This window comes from Nicotiana tomentosiformis, chromosome 6 (assembly GCF_000390325.3).
Source record: "Nicotiana tomentosiformis chromosome 6, ASM39032v3, whole genome shotgun sequence".
NCBI lineage: Eukaryota > Viridiplantae > Streptophyta > Magnoliopsida > Solanales > Solanaceae > Nicotiana > Nicotiana tomentosiformis.
This window is the reverse complement of record NC_090817.1, coordinates 14928100-14949336: the sequence shown is the minus strand read 5'-3', so window position 1 is coordinate 14949336 and position 21237 is coordinate 14928100. Positions and strand designations below refer to the sequence as shown.

The 21237-nt window shown below is 36.0% G+C and overlaps 1 protein-coding gene across 1 annotated transcript; it reads right to left on the bottom strand.

Annotated features, from left to right (window-relative positions):
- Positions 1-17744: 17744 nt before the first annotated feature.
- LOC104094376 (heterogeneous nuclear ribonucleoprotein 1-like) lies at positions 17745-20947 on the bottom strand. Its single transcript, XM_009600299.3, has 6 exons — positions 20781-20947; positions 20637-20677; positions 20136-20299; positions 19155-19254; positions 18861-19030; positions 17745-18604 (listed from the first exon to the last, which is right to left on the bottom strand). Exons 1-6 carry the CDS (start codon positions 20822-20824, stop codon positions 18083-18085), a joined length of 1041 nt encoding a protein of 346 aa, XP_009598594.1. The 5' UTR covers positions 20825-20947; the 3' UTR covers positions 17745-18082.
- Between the last annotated feature and the right edge of the window lie 290 nt (positions 20948-21237).

The following is a 21237-nucleotide window of genomic DNA, read 5'->3' as shown; positions in this document are numbered from 1 at the left end:
TTCGGCGCTAAATCCAGTGGCGGACCCAAGATTTTGTGCAAGCGAGTTCAATCTTAGAATTATATAAATTTAGTCGTAAAATAGTAGTTGTCAAGTGGGTTCAAATAAAATATTTATGCAAAATTTACATAGCTTTAATCCTAATTTATACATATATACAGTATTATTTTTTTCTGAAGCGGGTTCAACTACCACTTGGGTCCGCCACTAGCTAAATCACTCGTAGCTAACCGAATATCTTGATAATCTGTCACTACTCAGTCGTTAAATTGGATTAGCGACGAATTTTTCTATTTAGCTACAAAATTTGTCCTTATATTAGTGGTACCGAGGTGCCCTTATATTAAACAAATCAGAGTGAAAGCCAACAAATTAGTTGGAACACAACCTATATGAACAAGAGAAATGTAATTGAGCAGATGCTAATACTCTTTGTAACAAATTAAATAAAGAGAAATCCGAAATGAAGTTGAATTGTTTTCTTTTCTTTTAAATGTTTATTTTCTGATGTGGAATTTACAGAGTGACAACTCGCTGACGTGACGAGTGATGTGTTATAATCACACGGTAAAAACTTCACACTTTTGGTATTTTTTGAGCAATTCACATATAGTTTAGTTACTTTAAAGTAACAAATGCAGTTTTGCAAATACTGAATAAAATTTAGCTACCATACGTGAAATTAACCTTCAAAATCAACATCTATACTAAGAAGTTAAGCTAGGAGAATACATATTGCAAAATACCTGAAAATTTGAGCTTTTGAGACACAAACTGATCTGATGAAACAAAGGTATCAGACAACGTTGAAATTCTGCAGATTCTGTAACTTCAAGAACTTCATCCAACTCGCCAAGAAACATGACCTCCTCGCAACAATTTGTTCACGGCCAGTACTTCAAAATACCTATGATCACAGTTTCAGCCAAGGTGACATCTTTCTCCACAAACTGCATTATGAAAGATGCTTTAGGATAATCTATCGAAATTTAAGTTGAATTATAAATTAAAATATTTATTTGAGAAACCCCAAATAATTTTATAGAGTACACTCATAAAATAAAACTATTTTAAGAAAATCTAACAAAAAAGTAAAATAATTAAAAAATAAAAAAGTAACAAAATAACTTAATTGATCCAAAAAATAAAAAATACAAGGAAAGCCGGATTGTATATCCATCCCAAGAAATGGATTCTTCTCCGAGTAGTGGATCAAATCCGTCTCCTTTTTTAAGCCAAAATCCTCAAAATAAAATTGAGGATATAAAACGCCATAAGAAATTAGGCGCTATACCAACGTTTGACGACAAGTGGTGTCACATTTACTGTATTTTTTAATTATATGATATTTTACAGATTATTTATATATACATTTAATTAACAAAAAATTTACTACAAAGCGGTGTCAGGTGACAAAAAATTGACACCGCTTCGCCCTTACTGCATCCGCCCCTGTTAAATTCACTGGGTTGTTGTTGACTATCATAATTCCAAAAGGGTAACCTGCTAAACAAATTAATGGCTACCATTTTGGTCATTTCTTGCAATATAACTTCATTTAATTTGGTACACAAAGATGACATATAATCAACTAGTTCGCGCAAAACCTGTCTCTTAAGAGTTTTTTCTTTCACATCCTTCATAGGGTCAGTGAAATCATAAACTGCATAACATATATGCAACTTCTTGATCAAAAGATTTTCCCTTTCTGACTTTGGCACGTCTCCTAAACGTGGCAGACCCTCATAAGATGATTTTTTTCCCCTTGATTTGATGGCTGCTTCGGATTAAGCTTCCAAAAAATCTTCTTAATCATTGTTTCACAATAAATAAATAAATAAAATCTTGACAAACACTTGTACTTAAACAAAATGTGGCTGTAAGAAGCTAAAATTGCACATAAAGAGCATTTATACAAGAATGGCTTGGTGTCTAAGTAAGGATGACCAAGAAACTAAAAGGAAACAAGATTATACAATATATCAAAAACCTTAATATATTGGCAAGTAGTATCAAAGAAATGTTCTTATTTCCAAGTGCATATTGGAGCAGAGCCATGTAGGGGTAAAATGGTCATTATATCAAACTAATCAGATATGTTTCAATCCTAGATTAAATAAAGATTGGCTATATCAATCCTTGTAATGGAGGGATATATAGGTAATTTAGTACCATTACGGAATATATGGAATAGACGAGATCTCTTTAATCTTAAGTTTCAGGTTCGAATCTGAAGAATAGAGAAACCTTTGATAGAGAATGTTTTCTCCTTCAATGAATCCTACGCCACATTATTAATTTAAGTATGTGATATTTAGGATACCAGATGATATTAAAAAGCGACTTAGTAAAAGTTGGAAAAGAGAGCCCCAGGTAAAGTTCATACACACAATTTCAAGAATCAGAGAAATTCAATATCCAATTTGATACGATTCGGAAGTTTAAAATGGAGATTCTGTTTCGCTAATTTGGTGCCGGGGAAATATATAAAAACAAGTGTAACAACAAATTTTCTCTATGGTATTCCTATTATTCATCAAGAATGTAAAGTATCTTAATGAACTTGACTTTAATTTGATTCAAGGGCTTGTAAAGCTTGGCCTTGAATCTCCTTCTTGAACTTGGATTTGGATATCACGGACAAGTAATTTGATCTCGAACGCCTTGGTATTTGATTTGCCTCCGTTCTTAATATTAAACTTGAACTTGTAGCTTGAGTGCTTGAACTTGTAGCTTGTAGAGAAATTTGCGGTGTTTGATCTACGAGCTCCCTACTTGCTTCTTGTTATCACTTCTGGTGTGATCTAACTTTATGAAGACTTCTATTTATAGTTGTAGGGACTGTTGTGGCTCTTGCGATTTGATTGATGCGTTTGAACTGACCAATACCATTTAGACACTTGGCACAACTCTATTGGTTGTTGATTTGACATGGTATGCCACCCTTTTCTTGGCACATGGCATGATTTAATTGGCTCATTTATTTGGCTTGGATTGCCACGTCACTTTGCACGTGGCATGATTTTATTGGCTCATTCTTTTGACTTGAATTGCCACATCACTTGACATACGGCATAAGGGCTTTAAGATGGACTAATAGCTATTTGGACCTTGGACTAATGAATTGGGTTTATCATTTAATTTGTAGTCCAATTAAATAGACTAGCACAATATATTTGGACGTCTTAATCCAATTGTATTAACCACAATATTTATTTGGACTATCGTCATACGATTAATATAGTTTAAATATTTTATGAATTTAAATATCATAAAATTTAAATTTTTACAAATACCCCCTATTTCAAAATTTGTCGGGATATAAAATTGTTAATCCTTGTACACGAAGCTTGAATAAGACAAAAAAAAATCGATTGTCTTGTTGTAATTGCATAGTTGATGAAGTCCAGCTTGATGGAGCAGAGTTTTATATAAATGATCAGAGGTTTAATGGCCTTGTCAAGATTAAAGCATCAATTAAGATCCATACATATCACATATATATTGGGTAAAAATAATATCGACTAACCAGTTTTCGGATTGGTAATTGAAAAATAGTCAATGTTTGCAAAGTCATTAAAAAATAGCCATTATTTTACAGCAACACGGAAAGTTCCAGCATAATATATTAAAGATTGGTGCACCTGTGTATGAACTTCCAGCATATTATGTGGAACTCCAGCACACGAAAAGTTCCAGCATAATATACTAGAGATTGGAGCATTTGTGTATGAAATTCCAGCATATTATGCTAGACCGATATATTATGCTGGAAGTTCACATGTAAAAAATTCGAACTCCAGTATATTATGCTGGAATATTTTTTGAATTTTGAATAGTGTTTTCGTTTAGATTTATCTTTAAATGAGAAGTGACTAAATTTCGATTACTTTTAAAATTATGACTATTTTTCAATTACCACTTGTAATTTTAATTTCATCCATGTAATGGCCCCACGTGAAAGTACTTGTTATCTTGATATCAATTACTTGTTGAGCTTAACTTCTAGAAAGGCTAAGGAACAGAAGAAGCAAGGATGTGCATAATTTGATAAATAACGAATTACCATATCGAAATCGAAAATTTTGGTATTTGGTATTCGGTATGGTATTTGGTTTATATTTTAAAAAAATATGATATTTAGTATTGTAAAATAAAATACCGAAATACCGATATTGTACCGAAATATATATCATATTATACAAAACATATATTATTAATTATAACATAAATATAAAAATTTAAAATTTTACTTTTTTTTATTCTCTAAGTTTATCAATTAACTCTAAGCAAGTAAGAAGACATTTCTAATGATCAAATTTATTCCTTTATATGCAGTTTTCTCTCTCTAAGTTGATATTTGTTAGTTTTGGACAAAACTTTTGTCAACAAACCTTTTTAATTTTATCCTTTTGAGTACTTTAATTAAGAATATTATAGTCTATTACTCTATGCATTTATTAGTATTCAAACCGAATAAACCGGTGTTACCGAACCGAATAAACCGAAAGGAGAAAAATCGAATCATACCGAATTTAATTAGGTACGGTATTGGTATAACATTTTAAAAAACAGAATACCTATCGAACCGAAATATCTAAATATCGTACCGTACCGACCGACGAACACCCCTAGAATTAAGCTTATCACATTAACTAACCAAGCTCCACGTAACTGTCGCTAAAGTCTCATTCCACGAAATTTGAATTTGAATGGAGACGAGCAGATATAATTCCAAAGTATTTTTTTTTCTTTTTCCTTTTTGTTTGTTTGTTGTTGAGGTTCCTATTCCATGCAGCTGCTCCCTTTCTTTTCCTATTTTATGTACATAAATGATCTATATATTTTTTTCATTCATGTATTTGATTTGCTATAAAATTCCTAAGGATATAAGTTGAGCATTATTTATCTCCTTTGTTCTGTACAAACAAGAATATTGCTAGTAATTTATTCACAAAGCCCCTAAGACTTTTGCTTTTGTTCGAGGAAAGACTATTACACCGTCTAAGTCAAAAAATTTATTTTATTTAAAGATTTGATTTTGATTTATCTGAGGCGAAGACTATTACACCGTCTGAGCCAAAGTATTTACTTTGTCTGAAGTAAAGATCATTACGCCGTCTGTGCTAAAGATATTACTTTGTCTAAGGTGAAGATCATTAATTACACCGTCTAAGCTAAAGACTTTACTTGTCTGAGGTGAAGATCATTACACCGTCGAAGCTGAAGACTTTATTTTGTCTGGAGATTTGACTTTACTTTATTTGAAGCAAAGATTATTACACCGTCTATGACAAAGATTTTACTTTATCTGAGGCGAAAACTATTACACCGTCTGAGCCAAAGATTTTACTTTGTCTGAGGTAAAGATCATTATACCGTATGAGTCAAAGATTTTACTTTGTCTAAGGTGAAGATCATTACACCGTCTAAGCTAAAGACTTTACTTTGTCTGAGAAAAAGATCATTACACTGTCTAAGTTGAAGACTTTATTTTTTCTAAATATTTGACTTTACTTCATCTCAGGCATAGACTATTACATCATCTAAGTCAAAGATTTTACTTTATTTGAGGCAAAGACCATTACACCGTCTGCGCCGAAGATTTTATTTTGTCTTAAGCGAAGATCATTACGTTGTATAAGCCGAAAACTTTATTTTGTTTGAAGATTTGACTTCACTTTATCTGAGGCATAGACTATTACACCGTCTAAGCCAAAGATTTTACTTTATCTGAGGCGAAGATAATTATATCATCTAAGTTAAAGACTTTACTTCGTCTGAGGCAAAGATCATTACACCGTCTAAGCCAAAGACTTACTTTAACGCCAAAAAAATTGACAGTACAGCGTAAAGGAATGGAAACTCTTCCTCATTTCAAGGTACATAAATTAGAGATTGCATGAAAATCATGATTTGCTTTAAGAAGCTGGCCACCAAGAGCATCTCTTCAATTTCAGTCTTCATAAGTAATTTTACGATCTCCTTTATATAGATATGTTTCTCCGTTCTCTTTTGCAGGTAGAAGAAGAAATCAACTTAAAATACTTCACTTAGCAAAGAAAACCTCACATTTGAAGAATCATCTTTCTCCAACATAAATTAAGTCATGCAATCAAACATATTAAAGACTTCATTCCTTCAAAGAATTCAAGATATAATTATTTGAAGATGGTGCACACGATATCAAAGCTTTCTACCACATATTTGAAGATATGTTAAAACTTTCAACTAAAGAATTAAAGGCTATATCGATTTGAAAACTTCAAGACTATACTGGTAGCTTTTGGTTGGCTTTCACTTGATGATTTGGTGGCTTAGAAGAGTTTAACTTGCAGAATTCAACCTTTCAGACTTGGCAGACTTAAAGACTTTTTCTTGAAGATTTGACGCGTTTGAAGACATCTCTTGAAGAGTTGGTGGATTTGAAGACTTTAACTTGATAATTCAACTTTAAGACTTTGCAGAATTGACGACTTCAACTTGAAGATTTGGCGAATTCGAAAGTCTCGACTTCACTTGGCATATTTGAAGACTTGGTAGACTTGAAGATTCTAGCTCGAAGATTTGATGGATTTGAAGAATTCAGCTAGAAAGTTAAATTCAAAGAGTTCAACTTGAAGATATGGCAGACTTGGAGGCTTCAACTTGATGACTTGGCCGATTTGAAGATTTCAACTTAAAGACTTGGAAACTTGAAAGCATCACTTGCACTTGGTGGATTTAAATACCCCAACTTGAAGAATTGGCAATTTTGAAGATGCAATAAACTTTGAAGACTTTAACTTGAGGAGGAGGCGGATTTGAAAACCTCAACATGCATTTGCTGCATTTGAAGGCTTCGGCCTAAAAACTTGGTGGATTTAAAGACTTCAACTTTAAGACCTAGCGGGCTTGAATACTTCAAATTGATGATGTAACAGACTTGACAAAAATCAACTTGACTTGAAATTGGAGACTTCAACTTGAAGATTTAACCTCTTATTAAAAGATTGTATCATACCATCAGAGACCTCAATTTGACATGGAGGGCTTGCCCCCATTGAGCCATCAATGTCTGATAAGACAGAAAGTTCAACGAAGTAACATATACACCTAATTTTCAAGTGTCAATCAAGTGAATTATATTCCAGCATACTTCATTTGAATAATGCCTTGGGTAATATGTGTTTTTTGAACTCAATGACTGAATTTAGAATGAAACTCTAAGTTGCCTACGTACCTCGGTGAATAGGGTAAAGTCATATCGTAGTTCGGAATGGGTGAGTTCTTTTATAATGTCCTAACTTTTGCCTAAGCCGCCTCTTTCGAGGTTTTCAACCTAGCGAACTTTATTTTTGGGCCGTGTACAATTTATACTCTTGCGGGCCAGGAGTAACATGCAGTTTACACTCGTGCGTTAAGGAACATATTTATTTTCTTCAAGGATAGTATCTCTTCATGAATTTTTCATTAATGGGGCCAATCCGCAAACCTTCTGAGTCAACTATCTTGTAAGTGCCACTAGAGTATACCTCTTGTAAAACATATGACCCATCCTACTTAGCAGAGAATTTACCTCCAGATCGATGAGAGGTGATAATAGGCCTTTTTACCACAAGAACTTGGTCACCCACTTGGAAATATCTAAGGCGCATCCTTTTGTTAAAAGATTGAGACAATCGAGCTTGATAACATTCAAGACTTTGTCGAGCTTCTAGCCTCTTTTCATCAAGAGCTTCCAATTTTTCAAGGCGTAAGCGAGCATTTTCATCATCAGTGAGTTATTCTTGAGTGTCAAGCCGCAACGATGGGATTTGACGCTCAAGTGGAAGGACTGTTTCACCCATAAATAAGAGAATAAGGAGTCGCTTGCGTTGGTGTGTGATATGTGATCCTATATGCCCAAAGAGCTTCTGCCAATCTCTCTTAGACTTAGAGACAACCTTTTTCAACAAGTTGCATAGCGTCTTGTTAAATGCCTTAGCAAGTCCATTGGCAGCAGCATAATCAATGGAGGAATTGTGTTGCTTGAAGCCAAAAAGACCACATATTTTATTTATCAACTTGTTATCAAATGGCTTACCATTGTCCGTCAATATATATCAAGGAATGCCAAAGCGATAGATAATATTAACTCGGATGAAGTTAGCCACATTTTCCTTCTTTACTTCCTTAAGAGAAACAGCTCCAGCTCACTTCGAGAAGTAATCAGTTGCAGCCAAAATGTATAAATGTCCACCAGAAGACTTTGGCAATGGGCCAACAACATCCAAACCCCAAGAATCAAATGGCCAAGAGGCAACAGTTAGGTGCAATATTTCAGATGGTTGATGTATGAAGTTCGCATGGAATTGGCAAGTTTTACACCTTCGAGCATAATACAAACAATCTTTCACCATGGTTGGTCAATAATAACCCATTCTTTTTATGTGGAACTAAAGTTTTGGCCCAGATTGATGCGCTTCACATACTCCAGAATATGCTTCTTGCAGGGCTTGAAGGGATTCATCAGCTCCCAAATAACGTAAGAGCACTCCATCAAATAATAGTTTGTAGAGTGTATTTTTGTAATAAAGAAAGTGAGGGGCTCTCCTTCGGATTTTTATCTTCCTTCGGGGATTTTCTAGCAATATCCCATAACAAAGATAATTGATTAACGGTTATATCCAATCCTCAATTTCAACCTCAAGAACGGCAGCAAGATGCTCAACTTTGCTTTTTTCTTCTTCGTAGTCATTTGGTGGAGGAACTACCCATCTTTGGCAAACAGAAATATGTGTTTGGTCAGGAAAAGATAATGTAGAAGCTACGGTTGTTAATGCATCAGCTCTCTTATTTTCCTTTCTCGGCACGTGTTGGATAGTTACCTCTCCAAGCCAACTTACCAAACTCTGAGCATATTTATGATATGGGACCAACTCTGGCTTCTTGACCTCATAGATACCCAAAAGTTGGTTGATCACTAACTTGGAGTCTCCAAAAACTTTTAGTTGTAATTGTTTCATAGCCACATCCATTTCAAATCTAAGTATGAGTGCTTGATATTCAGCAACATTATTGGAGCAACGTTGTGTCAAAGTGAAAGAATATAGCAGAACCTTCCCTTAAGAAGTGATAAATACTATTCCAGCGTCATCTCCTTCACGATGTACAGCGCCATCAAAATACATTTTCCAAAGAGGTTGAATTTCGATGACTATTGCATCCTCATCAGGTAATTCATCAGACAACTCCCAATCATCTGGAATCGGATGGTCAGCTAGGAAGTCTACTAATGCTTGTCCTTTCACTGCCTTTTGAGGAACATACACAATTTCAAATTTTTGAAATTGGAGGTACCACCTCGTTAATCGATCACTTAGGACAGGTTTAGACATAACAAACTTGATAGGATTCGCTCTTGAGATGAGTCGCACAAGGTGAGCTTGGAAGTAATGCTTCAGCTTCTGAATAGAGAAAATAAGTTCCAAACATAACTTCTCGATAGGTGAATACTTAATCTCATTTAGCACCATCATCCTACTCAAATAATAAAGTGCATTTTCTTTGCCTTCATTGTTTCCTTGAGCCAGAAGTGCTCCTACTGACTTTTCCCGTGCTAAAATGTATAATATTAATGGTTTTCCCGGTATGGGAGCTACTAGCACTGGAGGATTCATCAGATAGGACTTAATGCTTTCAAAAGCATTTCTGCACGCTTGGTCCCATTCAAAAGGAACCCATTTCTTCATGAGGTGACTAAACGGTTGGCATCTTCCAGCCAGATTCGAAATAAATCTTCTAAGATATGCCAACTTACCTTGTAAGATTTTTAATTCATAAATATCCTTAGGCTCAGGCATTTTCAAGATAGCATCCACCTTAGCTTGATCAATTTCAATACCTCGATGTCGAACAATAAAACTAAGGAACTTCCCAAAAGTAACTCCAAAGGCGCACTTCAACGGATTCATTCTGAGTTAGTATCTCCAAAGTAGTTCGAATACCATCCTTAAATCCTATAAGTGACCATCTCTCCTCCTTGACTTTACCACTAAGTCGTCAACATAATACTTCGCATTTTTATGAATCATGTCATCAAAAATATTTTGCATGGTACGTTGATATGTAGCACCGGCATTTTTCAAGCCAAAAGGCATTACCTTGTAGTAGTATATACCTTTAGGGATGCGAAAGATAGTTAGTTCTACATCCTTCGGTACCCTGCAAATTTGATTATATCTAGCTGAACCATCCGTGAAATACATCGCCTCACATCCAGTCGTGACATCGATCATGAGCTCAGGGATGAGAAGAGGAAATTCATCCTTTGGACGAGCATTATTTAGGTCCCTAAAGTCAACACAAACTCGAATTTGACCATTCTTCTTTCTTACAGGGACGATACTTGAAATCTATGTATGATACTTAACTTCACGAATAGAACCAGCCTCAATAAGCTTGTTAACTTTGGTTTCAATCAAGGGAACCAGTTCGGGTCTGAAGCGACATTATGCTTGCTTCACGGTACGAGCACCTCGTTTGACAGCAAGATGATGAACAGCCGCCTTAGGGTCTAAACCTGACATCTCTTTGTAACTCCAAGAAAATACGTCTTTGAACTCCTTAAGTAGCTCAATATATTTGCTCTCTTAATCATCAGTTAGAGAGGAACTTACATATGTAGGCCTTGGATCTTCAACAACTCCGAGATTGACTTCTTTTAGTGCATCAACTGTTGTCGTTACCCCTTCTTCAAGCTCAAGTGGTGCATCTTTAGCATCTTCATCCTCTTGAGGATCTCCATCACTAAAAGATATGTGATGGCATAAATGAATATCAAGCCACTTTTCCTTGACTTCCATACGAGATGAATGATATTGTTCGTCATGAATTGTGATATGATATGATGACCCCACACTTGCTTCATCTTCCTCACGTTATTTAGTATGGACTATAGTATAAGCCTTTGCTTTGAGGACCTTTCTGCATGAAACTATAAGTTTTGTCTCTCGCCTCATTCTAGAAGGAACTTGACTCGGGCAATCTGATGTCAAAATTTAGCGAAGACATGTGATTGGATCCTTCTATTACTTCCATGACACTTGTGTTCCTTCTTCAATGGTCCCAACCTATCAAATACTGAGGTCCTTGGTTTTGTAAGTCGATCAAACACAGAAGGCTTCTCATTAAGCGTTGTAGACACTTCTTTAGGAGTAATGTAGTTACAACTTGCCATTTTAATGGAGATACGGATTAGCGGGGGTTGTTTGTAATCCAAACCTTCATGTGATTGTTTTAGGGGGTACCCTTTCTCCATCATCCTCTTTTGAGTAGGGTTTAAAGCTTCAGGTGGGAGCTTTCCCAACTTGGATGGTTCATTGGGATCAAATCCAGCTTTTGCTAACAATTTGTAGGCATTTGGGTCAAAGCCCTCATCTGTGCGCTTTGCATGAAGTGCTAGATTTAGAAGAAAATTCTTAATTTGACAAACCCTTTAAGCAACTTTGTGGACAATTTAATTGCATCAATTCACTTGACATGAAGGGTCAAGCCTCCTAACACATTACTTTGCAGTTCAGAAGATGGTTCTTCAACCTTCATTGCCTTTGGGACATAGCGAAGAATAGGAGTCACTTTCTTACTTGTAGATGCCTCATTCATCTTGTTTATATCATAAATCACTTGATCCTTTTCAACCTTAGCCTTTGCCTTGCCAGTTGTGACATCAACCTTCTTTGCAACACTTTTGGTCGGCGTCACGTCATCAACCTTAACCTCTTTTCATACATAATTCTTTAAATAGAATTTTGCATCATCAAAGTATGATTCAGCCTCGGTAAAGGGCTTATCATCAGTAACTATCTTTTTTCGACCCCATCTTCACAGTACTTCAAACATTGATGGTAGGTGGATGAATTTGTTCTTATGTATCTATGGCCTTCCTAACAAGATATTATATGAGGTCTTTGCATCGATCACGTGCATCCATGCACTCGAATGCATATCTCCCATATTGATTTCTAATTTGATGGACCCTATAGCTCTTTGCCCCCTTGATTGAACCCTTGAATCATCAAACGACTTTCACATAGTTCATCCATTGGTATGCCGAGCTCTTTGACAATACGAATTAGGAGAATATTGACGTCGGATCCATCATCAATCAAAATTCTACTTATTCTCTATTCCCGCACAAATCCAACCATAAATAGGGGACGATTATGTTGTGCTTCACCAAGCAAAAGATCATCATTAGTAAATGTGATTTTTGCATCACAAATGTCCACTTCTTCTGAGAGATGCTCACTGAGTTTTTCAGACAAGGGATGTGGCAGCAATGATGTATCTTCCTTCTTTGTCTCTTCTTCATCTACCTTACAACATGAGGTCTTGATATATTCAGAGGAAGCTTACGGGCGTAACCAGCTTGGCAGGAATTCATCCAATGTCACTGGACGGCATAGCCTTTGATAGTGATTCTCCTCCATTTTTGTTTCCTTCCAATTCTTCTTTGTCATTTTCTTCTTGGGTCTTTTCACCATTTTTCCCCTAGTCAAATGCTTACTTGACTCCTTTTGTGAATTTGTCTTGCAGCGTCACCACCGAGTCACAAGAATCCAACCTTCATCGTCAGTTTGACCATCACGTGATTCACTTTCCTCTTGAGATCTTTCCTCCACTACTACTTTATTCACTATAGGGAGAAGCAATGGGTTGCTCACATCGATAGTCTCAAAGTCACCAAATTTAATCATGTTTGGTGATGATCCAGTTTGGATGCCATCACATTCATGTACTTCGATAAAATTGCAAAGGACAATGGGATCACGTGAACCAAAAGTAACAGAGACTTGATTTGAACTTTCCTTCTCATCCTCAGCAAGATTTTTCCTTCAGCATCCAAGTCCATTACTTTCTCCTTAAAGATAAAGCACTTTTCAATAGGGTGGCCAATCAACCGATGGTACTTGCAATAATTTGGATCATTAGTCCTTCCAACTTCGTCTGGTCGCTTCATTTCAGGTAACTCAATGAGTTTCAACTCGAGGAGTTCTTAAAAAATTACTGGAACATCAGAGTCCAAGAATGGATATTCTTTTGCTTGCATTTCCTTCAAAGTAAACTTTCGGCCAGCTTTATCCTGTAAGGACGTTGACTTCACACTTTGCTTCTTACTCACTTTTGTAGTGACCTTTAATGGCGAGGCATAACATTCATTGATTTCTTGCTCTCAGATTTTGACACAAACTTGCCTCCTTTCTTTATTTCTTGTTTATCCTTCACTTTGCGAGGTTCATAGATAGGTAGCCCTTCATTTCCACTTGAAGACATGCTTAACTTCATGTCATGAGCACGTGTAGCTAATGCTTCAAAATACTTTGGCTTGATACCATGTAGGTTGTAGCGAAGTCCCCAATGCATTTCTTGGATACACATTTCTATTCTTGCGACTTCATTAAGTGTGTCTTTGCAGTTGAGGCTTGCATTTATCCATCGATTGATGAAATCCACGACCGATTCATCCTTCCATTGACGCGTGTTGGTGAGTTCAACCATACTTACAGTTTGCCTTATGCTATAAAAACAGTTGAGGAACTTATGTTCAAGTTGCTCCCAGTTATCAATGGAACCAGCCTCGAGATCAGTATAGCAATCAAAAGCAATTCCTTTTAAGGAGCGTACAAACTGCTTGACAAGATAATCTTAATAGGTTCCAGCATTATTACAAGTTTTGACGAAGTGTGCAATGTGTTGCTTTGGATGTCCTTTACCATTGAATTATTGAAATTTAGGGGGTTGATAACCTGGGGGCATCTTCAAACTATCAATTCTTGTAGTGTATGGCTTCGCATATACGAGAGAAGACTTGGCAGCAACATCGTACATTATCTTTGATGGTTCCCATTATGAAGTCTTTTAATTTATCGATGGAATAACTCCACCAGATGAAATATGAAATTCTTTAGGAGTTGTTGGATGCCTTGCAAATGAGTCTCATTTATCTTGCATCATAGGGAGATTTCCAGGTGCATGACTTGAATCTCCCTCCATCATGCTTTCAATTCTATCTGTCAGTTTGACAATTTGATTATCTTGATCTTGCATATGCTCCGTTAACCCCTCAATTACCTTTGTTAAATTTACAAGTTGTTCTTTAACAGTTGAAGTGTTAGTTACCATTGCTTAGATAACCGTTGTGGATGGTAGAGGAAAGCATGGATTTTCTCTTACACCATACGTTGGGTGAAAAAACTCATGTGAAGTGATTGGAGAAGATCCAGTGATCAAGACATCATCATCATCATCTTGTATGATGAGATTCTTAGATCTAGACGGGCTAAGTAGAGCCAATGTCTTCTCAACAATTTCAGCAATGTTCGCTCCTTCTTCCAATTCAGTTGAAAATGATCTTGCCACCTTTGAGGATCAAAAATCAAAGATAGGAACTGATGCAGACAGCATTTGAAATGCTTGTTGTCCCAGCAAGTTTGCCTTGTTCCTAGTGACAGGTCCTACGCTTTCCATAGTAACATCCAGGAAGTTTTCAACATCATAGGAAAACTTGGAATCTGTAACCTTAGTAGTAGTGAGTTTGGAGTTGATCTTCTTATGAGCCATTTTAGTGTTCTTGAAATTTGGTAATTGAAGAGATGATAGGTAGAGATGGTTCCACTGGGCGTGCTAGAAATTTGTAACAACAAATGTTCCCGTCGAGAAAAATAAATAATCAAGACTAGAAATTGCGTAACAAATGCAGTATTTGATTTCAATAAACAATGAGTGTTACAATCTCTATGGTATTCTTTTGATTCTTCAAGAATGTAAAGTATCTTAATGAACTTGACTTTGATTTGATTCAAGGGCTTGTAAAGCTTGGCCTAGAATCTCCTTCTTTAACGTGGATTTGGATTTGATCACGAACAAGTAATTTGATCTCGAACGCCTTAGTATTTGATTTGCCTCCGTTCTTGATATTGAACTTGAACTTGTAGCTTGAGTGCTTGAACTTGTAGCTTGTAGAGAAATCTGCGGTGTTTGATCTACGAGCTCTCTACTTGCTTCTTGTTATCACTTCTCGTGTGATCTAACTTTATGAAGACTTCTATTTATAGTTGTAGGGACTGTTGTGGCTCTTGCAATTTGATTGATATGTTTGAACTGACCACTACCATCTAGACACTTGGCACAACTCTATTGGTTGTTGATTTGACTTGGTATGCCTCCCTTTCTTGGCACATGGCATGATTTAATTGGCTCATTTATTTGGCTAGGATTGCCACATCACTTTGCACGTGACTTGATTTTATTGGCTCATTCTTTTGACTTGGATTGCCACATCACTTGACATATGGCATGAGCCTGGGATTTAAGATGGGCTAATAGCCATTTGGACCTTGGGCTAATGAAGTGGGCTTATCATTTAATTTGTAGTCCAATTAAATAGACTAGCACAATATATTTGGACGTCTTAATCCAATTGTATTAATCACAATATTTATTTGGACTATCATTTTAAATTTAATATAGTTTAATTATTTTATGAATTTAAATATCATAAAATTTAAATGCTTACAACAAGAAAACCCTTGGACAATGTATTGGAAAATATTGGGAAGGAATTAGGATTCAGACGGAGAAAGAAAACCATAAATATTGGATTGTAGAAAGTGAAGAGGGGACAGAATGGAGGGTGGGGGACGGAATTGCAGTTATTTATAATATAGATAATAGCACTATTATGATTACCTTAAAAAGCACATGCTTTGCCGTTTAACACGAGGGGAGCTACAATTCAAAAAAACAAAGTAGTTTTTACTTAAATTTTGTATTTATATTAAAATTTTCACTAAATATGTATAGATATTTAATTGTGAATTCACCCACTAAAATAAATTAAAAATTTAATGACATTCAATATCCATACACTTTAAATCCTAACTCCGCCTATGACGTTTAAATGTTGGTATTTGATGTAATAGAGAGTTTGAGATGTTAACTTGACTTATAATGATAGCAAAAAAGTACTAAAACAATAATTAAAAGTTTGCCTGATCGAGAAAACGCCGTATCAAAATAGTAAAATCTGAATAACTGAAAGTTTGAAAATTATGGCAGACCGAATGAAATACCTTATTACTCGCCATGTTAGTTAAACAATGACACTAATTCAGATTTGTCCCTTCGGGACATTCGATAAAATTAAAACGATATAGAGAAGATTTGAATGACACACTCAAATCAAGAAATGGCCCAGTTCACATTTGAATCTAATTGCTTTTCTTTTTCCTTTTTGCAGTGATTTTGGAAGCATCTTCTAACATCTCATAATTGTGCTTTGGCCTAGGTTTAGCTTTGGTGAAATTTTTTCGCTTCAGCTAAATAGAGTTGTGTTGGTTTAATTTTTCTTAACCAAATGACCAAATACGATATTTAGTTTACGTTGATTAATTCATATTAACACCCAAAATCTGACATACCACGTTCATTTAACACCCCATACACATTACACATGCTCATATAACCCATATAATTCATGTTGCAAGCTCAACACAAATAGTAGCCTTGTATCTTCTAATAAAAATATTGCACGTTTATCTGGTTATTCACATTGTGGAGGAGGCACTAAGTTCAACGTACGTACAAGCTGATAGCAGATTAACAGGATAAAATACGTGGATCTCGTATGGCAATTTTGATATTAACTTGACCCGTATTAGTACAAGTTTTCCTTTATTATATATGCTCAACAGGGCTAACATAGTGATGAGATCATTATATAAACGGTATATCTCAATAGCATCTAAATCAAACAACAAAGGTCTAAGTCAATAGGCATTAATTAACCACATACTTCAGAAATTGGAGGGTGGAGGGAACTTCTATTTCTTCAAGCCCGAAACTAAGCTTTTGAAAAATCCTACGGTAAGACAATCCAACGAGAGACCACAAGGAACATCAATAAAAGAAGGAAGAATGAGCTTTAAAAAAAACTGTAGCGCAGTCAGGTCATCAAATGTCTCAAGCCCCTTCCAACTTTTCATTTACCTGGGGAAGAATGTGAAATGAAGAGAGCAGGGCACCCAAACAGAAACACAGGTTTCCATGGAAATAGCGTTCAAGGTTCATAGATGACAGACCATAGTTGTTAGTCAAAAGCTGTTCAATAAGATCATATTTGCAATCCACCAAACTAAAACAAGAGATAACATTCGGAGATGGCAAGCCATCACCATTTAAAAACTAAGATCTGCATTTCATATTGTACAGCTTACAAGTAAGAGAAGCTATCTTCAAAAAACTTAAGGCACCATAATTTTGCATGCAAATCGATCTAAAACTAGAAAGTTATAAGAGCTTGGGGGGAGGAGGAGGGGGACAATTCACCTTCAAGCCTTCAAATGAAGTATGTTGTTAACAACACTATTCAGATGTTGGCCAAGAGATCCTGCTAGGCACACTACCTCAAACAGTTAACTGGGCAGATGCATGTAAACTTGAAATACATGCCCAGATAGCCAAACCAAGTCAACTATAATTAGTTGAAGATAAATTCTAGGCAGAGCACCACAGAACTCTAGGAAGCCAAAAAGCTCAGGATTTATAAGATAACTTGAATAGATACCAGATTAGTTCTAGGCAGCAAGCACTAGATCTCTAGGTTGCCAAAAATAGATGCCTAAGTGAATTACCAAGCCAAGTTAGCTGTAAGTGGTTGACGGAAGAATAGTTCTAGGCTACAAGCACCATATAGATCTATAGGAAGTCAAAAAGCTTCTACCTTGTCAAGACCAGAAAGATGAACTCACTAAATAAAGATACGAGCCTGAGTAACAAACATCTAAAGAAACCAAACTTACAAAAGATACATAAAAGAACACCAAAAGAGAAGGTTCTAGCTAATTCATAGTTCATAAAGGAGAAAATGTCTAAACTAAGACAAATCATGAGATTTTAACTATGGGTCTCAGGTCCCACAATAGTAAGCAGGAACAAACTAGGGTTCTCCCAATCTTCTAGACGTTGTCTGCTTGCTAGCGCTCCCATATCTACTCAACTCTGAGCCAAAGATGCATTACCAAGAGCCTGAATGCAACTCCTAGGAAATGCTTAAGATAATCTACCTGGCATAGGGATGGTAACGGCCACTGCCACTATAGCCTGCCCTACTTCCGTATAAACCTCCTGGTCCACCATAACCAGCGCCAGGGCCAGAATCATAACCAGCACCCGAGCCAGCCCCACCATAACCCCCATAACTAGCTCCACGGCCATATGCCATTAGTCCACTGCCACCATATCCACCAGCACCTCCACCAAACCCACCAGCATAAGAGCCATAGCGACTAGAATAGCCGAGTGAAGGATCTCCACGGTAACCACCAAATTCACCACTGCCAAAGTCTCCATATCTACCACCATATTCACCACCACCATATCCATAGTCACCAAACCTACCACCCATACCTCCAGAAGACCTATAAGAAGCAGGGCCAAAACCGCCACTGCCAAAACTGCTGTATGAATTGCCAAAGCCTCCGTAACTATCACTGTATCCACGTCCCCTAGACTCACTACCATAGCCATGACCAGATGATGCTGGGTTTGAGGGTTTCTTAGGTTCTGCCTTCTTGATCTCAACCTACAATAAAGAAGCAAGTTAACCTAGAAAATCACCTATGCAGTAGCCTGACACAGCTAAGCCCTGAAATATACACACTAAATGAATCCTACAAACTTTAAACTACCACACATGAGAGACATGGTGTGAAAATCTGAAGAAATAATACTGAAATTTGCAGCATAAAACCAAAGAGAAATCTTGGCCATTCACTATTTGAAAGATAGTTCCATCCCAGTACATCTGACATCTTGGACAACCATTGGACAAAACTCACCTGGGTACCCAACATATCAATCATATTTCCCTCGGACAGCACATTATCAACTACTAGCTCATTGTCGAACACAATAAATCCAAACCCTCGAGACCGCTTAGACACATGGTCCCTTATGATCTCACAATCAACCACCTTCCCATACTTGGAGAAGAAGCCCTTGAATTCGTCTAACCACGAAGAGAAAAAAGAACAATTAAATACTTGAGAAAACTGAAAAATTCAGCACAACTGTATGATAAAGCACATGGAGTTTAAAACAATTAATAAAAAGAAAGCTAAGCCATTTGTCACCTTCATTCATAGAAGTAGGAATGCCACCAACAAAAATCTTCTTGGTCTTGAAGTCCTTCGATTCAGCAGATCCTTTCGGAATGGTTCTTTTAATCTCAACCTTACCAAGAGTAATATCGTAAGTCTCAAAGCCAAAATGCTTTCCACCATGCATCACGTTTATACTACAAACAATGCTTCGAGAATATGGTTTCTACTAGAAATTCTTACAATACCATGAATACTATGACCTTTAGTTACAAATATACAACGCCCACCAAGCAAAAAACTATGTGTGGAGAACATGGTTTCTACTAGAAATCTCACAACATCAGGAATACTATGAACTTTGGTTACAAATATACAATACCAACCAAGCTCATAATCTCAAAAAGAATTCATGACTTGCTATTATGCTATAAACAGATGGTTTGTTAGGAACGAACACAAAAAAGAGAACTTCTCATGACATTCACAAATAAAAATTGTAGTTGTCCTTTCTTTCCAACCCTATTTGACAATAATCAAACACACAGCATTATATATAACATCCAAAGAAAAAAAGGGCCGCTTGGGAAACATGGTCTCTAGTAAAATTTTATGACTTGTTATGCTATAAATCAAAGGTTTGTTATAAACGAACATAAAACAGACATTCTCATGATAATCGTATACTAAAAATTCTAGTTGTCCTTTCTCTCCAATCACATTTGATTGTAATGAAACACCAAGCAACAATAACGACTGTGCTCAATCCCAAACAAGCTAGGGTCGGTTATATGAATCCTTATTGCCCATGTTTATCCATTTAAGGTTAAAGACATGTCATCATCACAACAAATAAAAATAGAAGTGAAGAATAAGGCATATTAAAAGTTATATAAATCTATGATAAGGTAAAAAGACTCCTAGAAAAGCAATAGGGAAGGATTATACATACACATGCCACTTATTGAGAAGGATTTATAGATGAAATCGAAAAAGGGAAGCTAAACCACTCACTTGTTTGTCATTGATTATATGGGTTTCAGCAATAACAGTGTCAACGACAGTGGGATCAGAGTAAGTGATGAACCCAAAACCTCTAGGTCTACCAGTATGTCTGTCCTTCATAATCACCGAGTCTATTATCTCCCCATACTTCTCAAAGTACTTCACAAATTGTTCTACAAAACCCCAAATTAAATCATCCCAAAATTAGAGATAAACCGTTAGAAACTTAGAAAATTATCCCTACCAGCAAGAAACAGTAAAATTAAGGTAAACGTTTAAGAATTTAGGTTATATACACCATCAATGTAAGCAAATTTTACACCATCAAGTCACCTTTACCTGTTGTAGCAAGTAACAAGTCTTATTTTCATATTACTACTAATCCCAGGAGGCTCACTTGTAATATTCTTGACAGTTACAGTGTATATTAACTAAAATACACAAACCTCAGCTCATCCCTAATAACGAATTAAAATAAAATTACAAATATGTAGTAGATGAAAAACTAACCTAATGTCGTCTCTTTCGCTAGACCTCCAATAAAGATTTTTCTGTTTACATAACAACAAAAAACCCTAATTAATACAATTCATATGGAAAATTAACTTTTTCAAGAGCAGCAAAACCCTAAATAAATAGATATGGAGAGAATACCCGGGGCTAGCTCCATCGCCGAAGTCGTTCTTTCGTGAACCCATTGTTGTTAAAAGATTTTGGTCTTGTTAAGCAATTAGATCTCAGAGAAAGTTGGAGACAGAGCTAGGGTTTGTGAATGAGTTGTTCGAAACACAAACCACAAGGAGAGAGAGAATAGATTTTGTGGTGGTTTTATATATAGACAGAAGTGCGGATAGTCTACGCTTTCCTCTTTGGGCAAAGTACAAAAGGTTTCCAAGTCGGTTTTGAAAATGTATGGGCCTGATTGCTTGGTCCTAAAGTTTTATGTGGGCTTTAGATTAAAAGTCGGGTGAAGTGCAGCAATAGCCACTTTTAAGCCCGTTATTTAAAATAAATACATAATTTACAATATATTTAAAGATTAGCCAATTCACTCAAATTTCATAAATAAGTATCCTGAATTTGGAAATTTAGGATAATTTTTGAGCTGCTA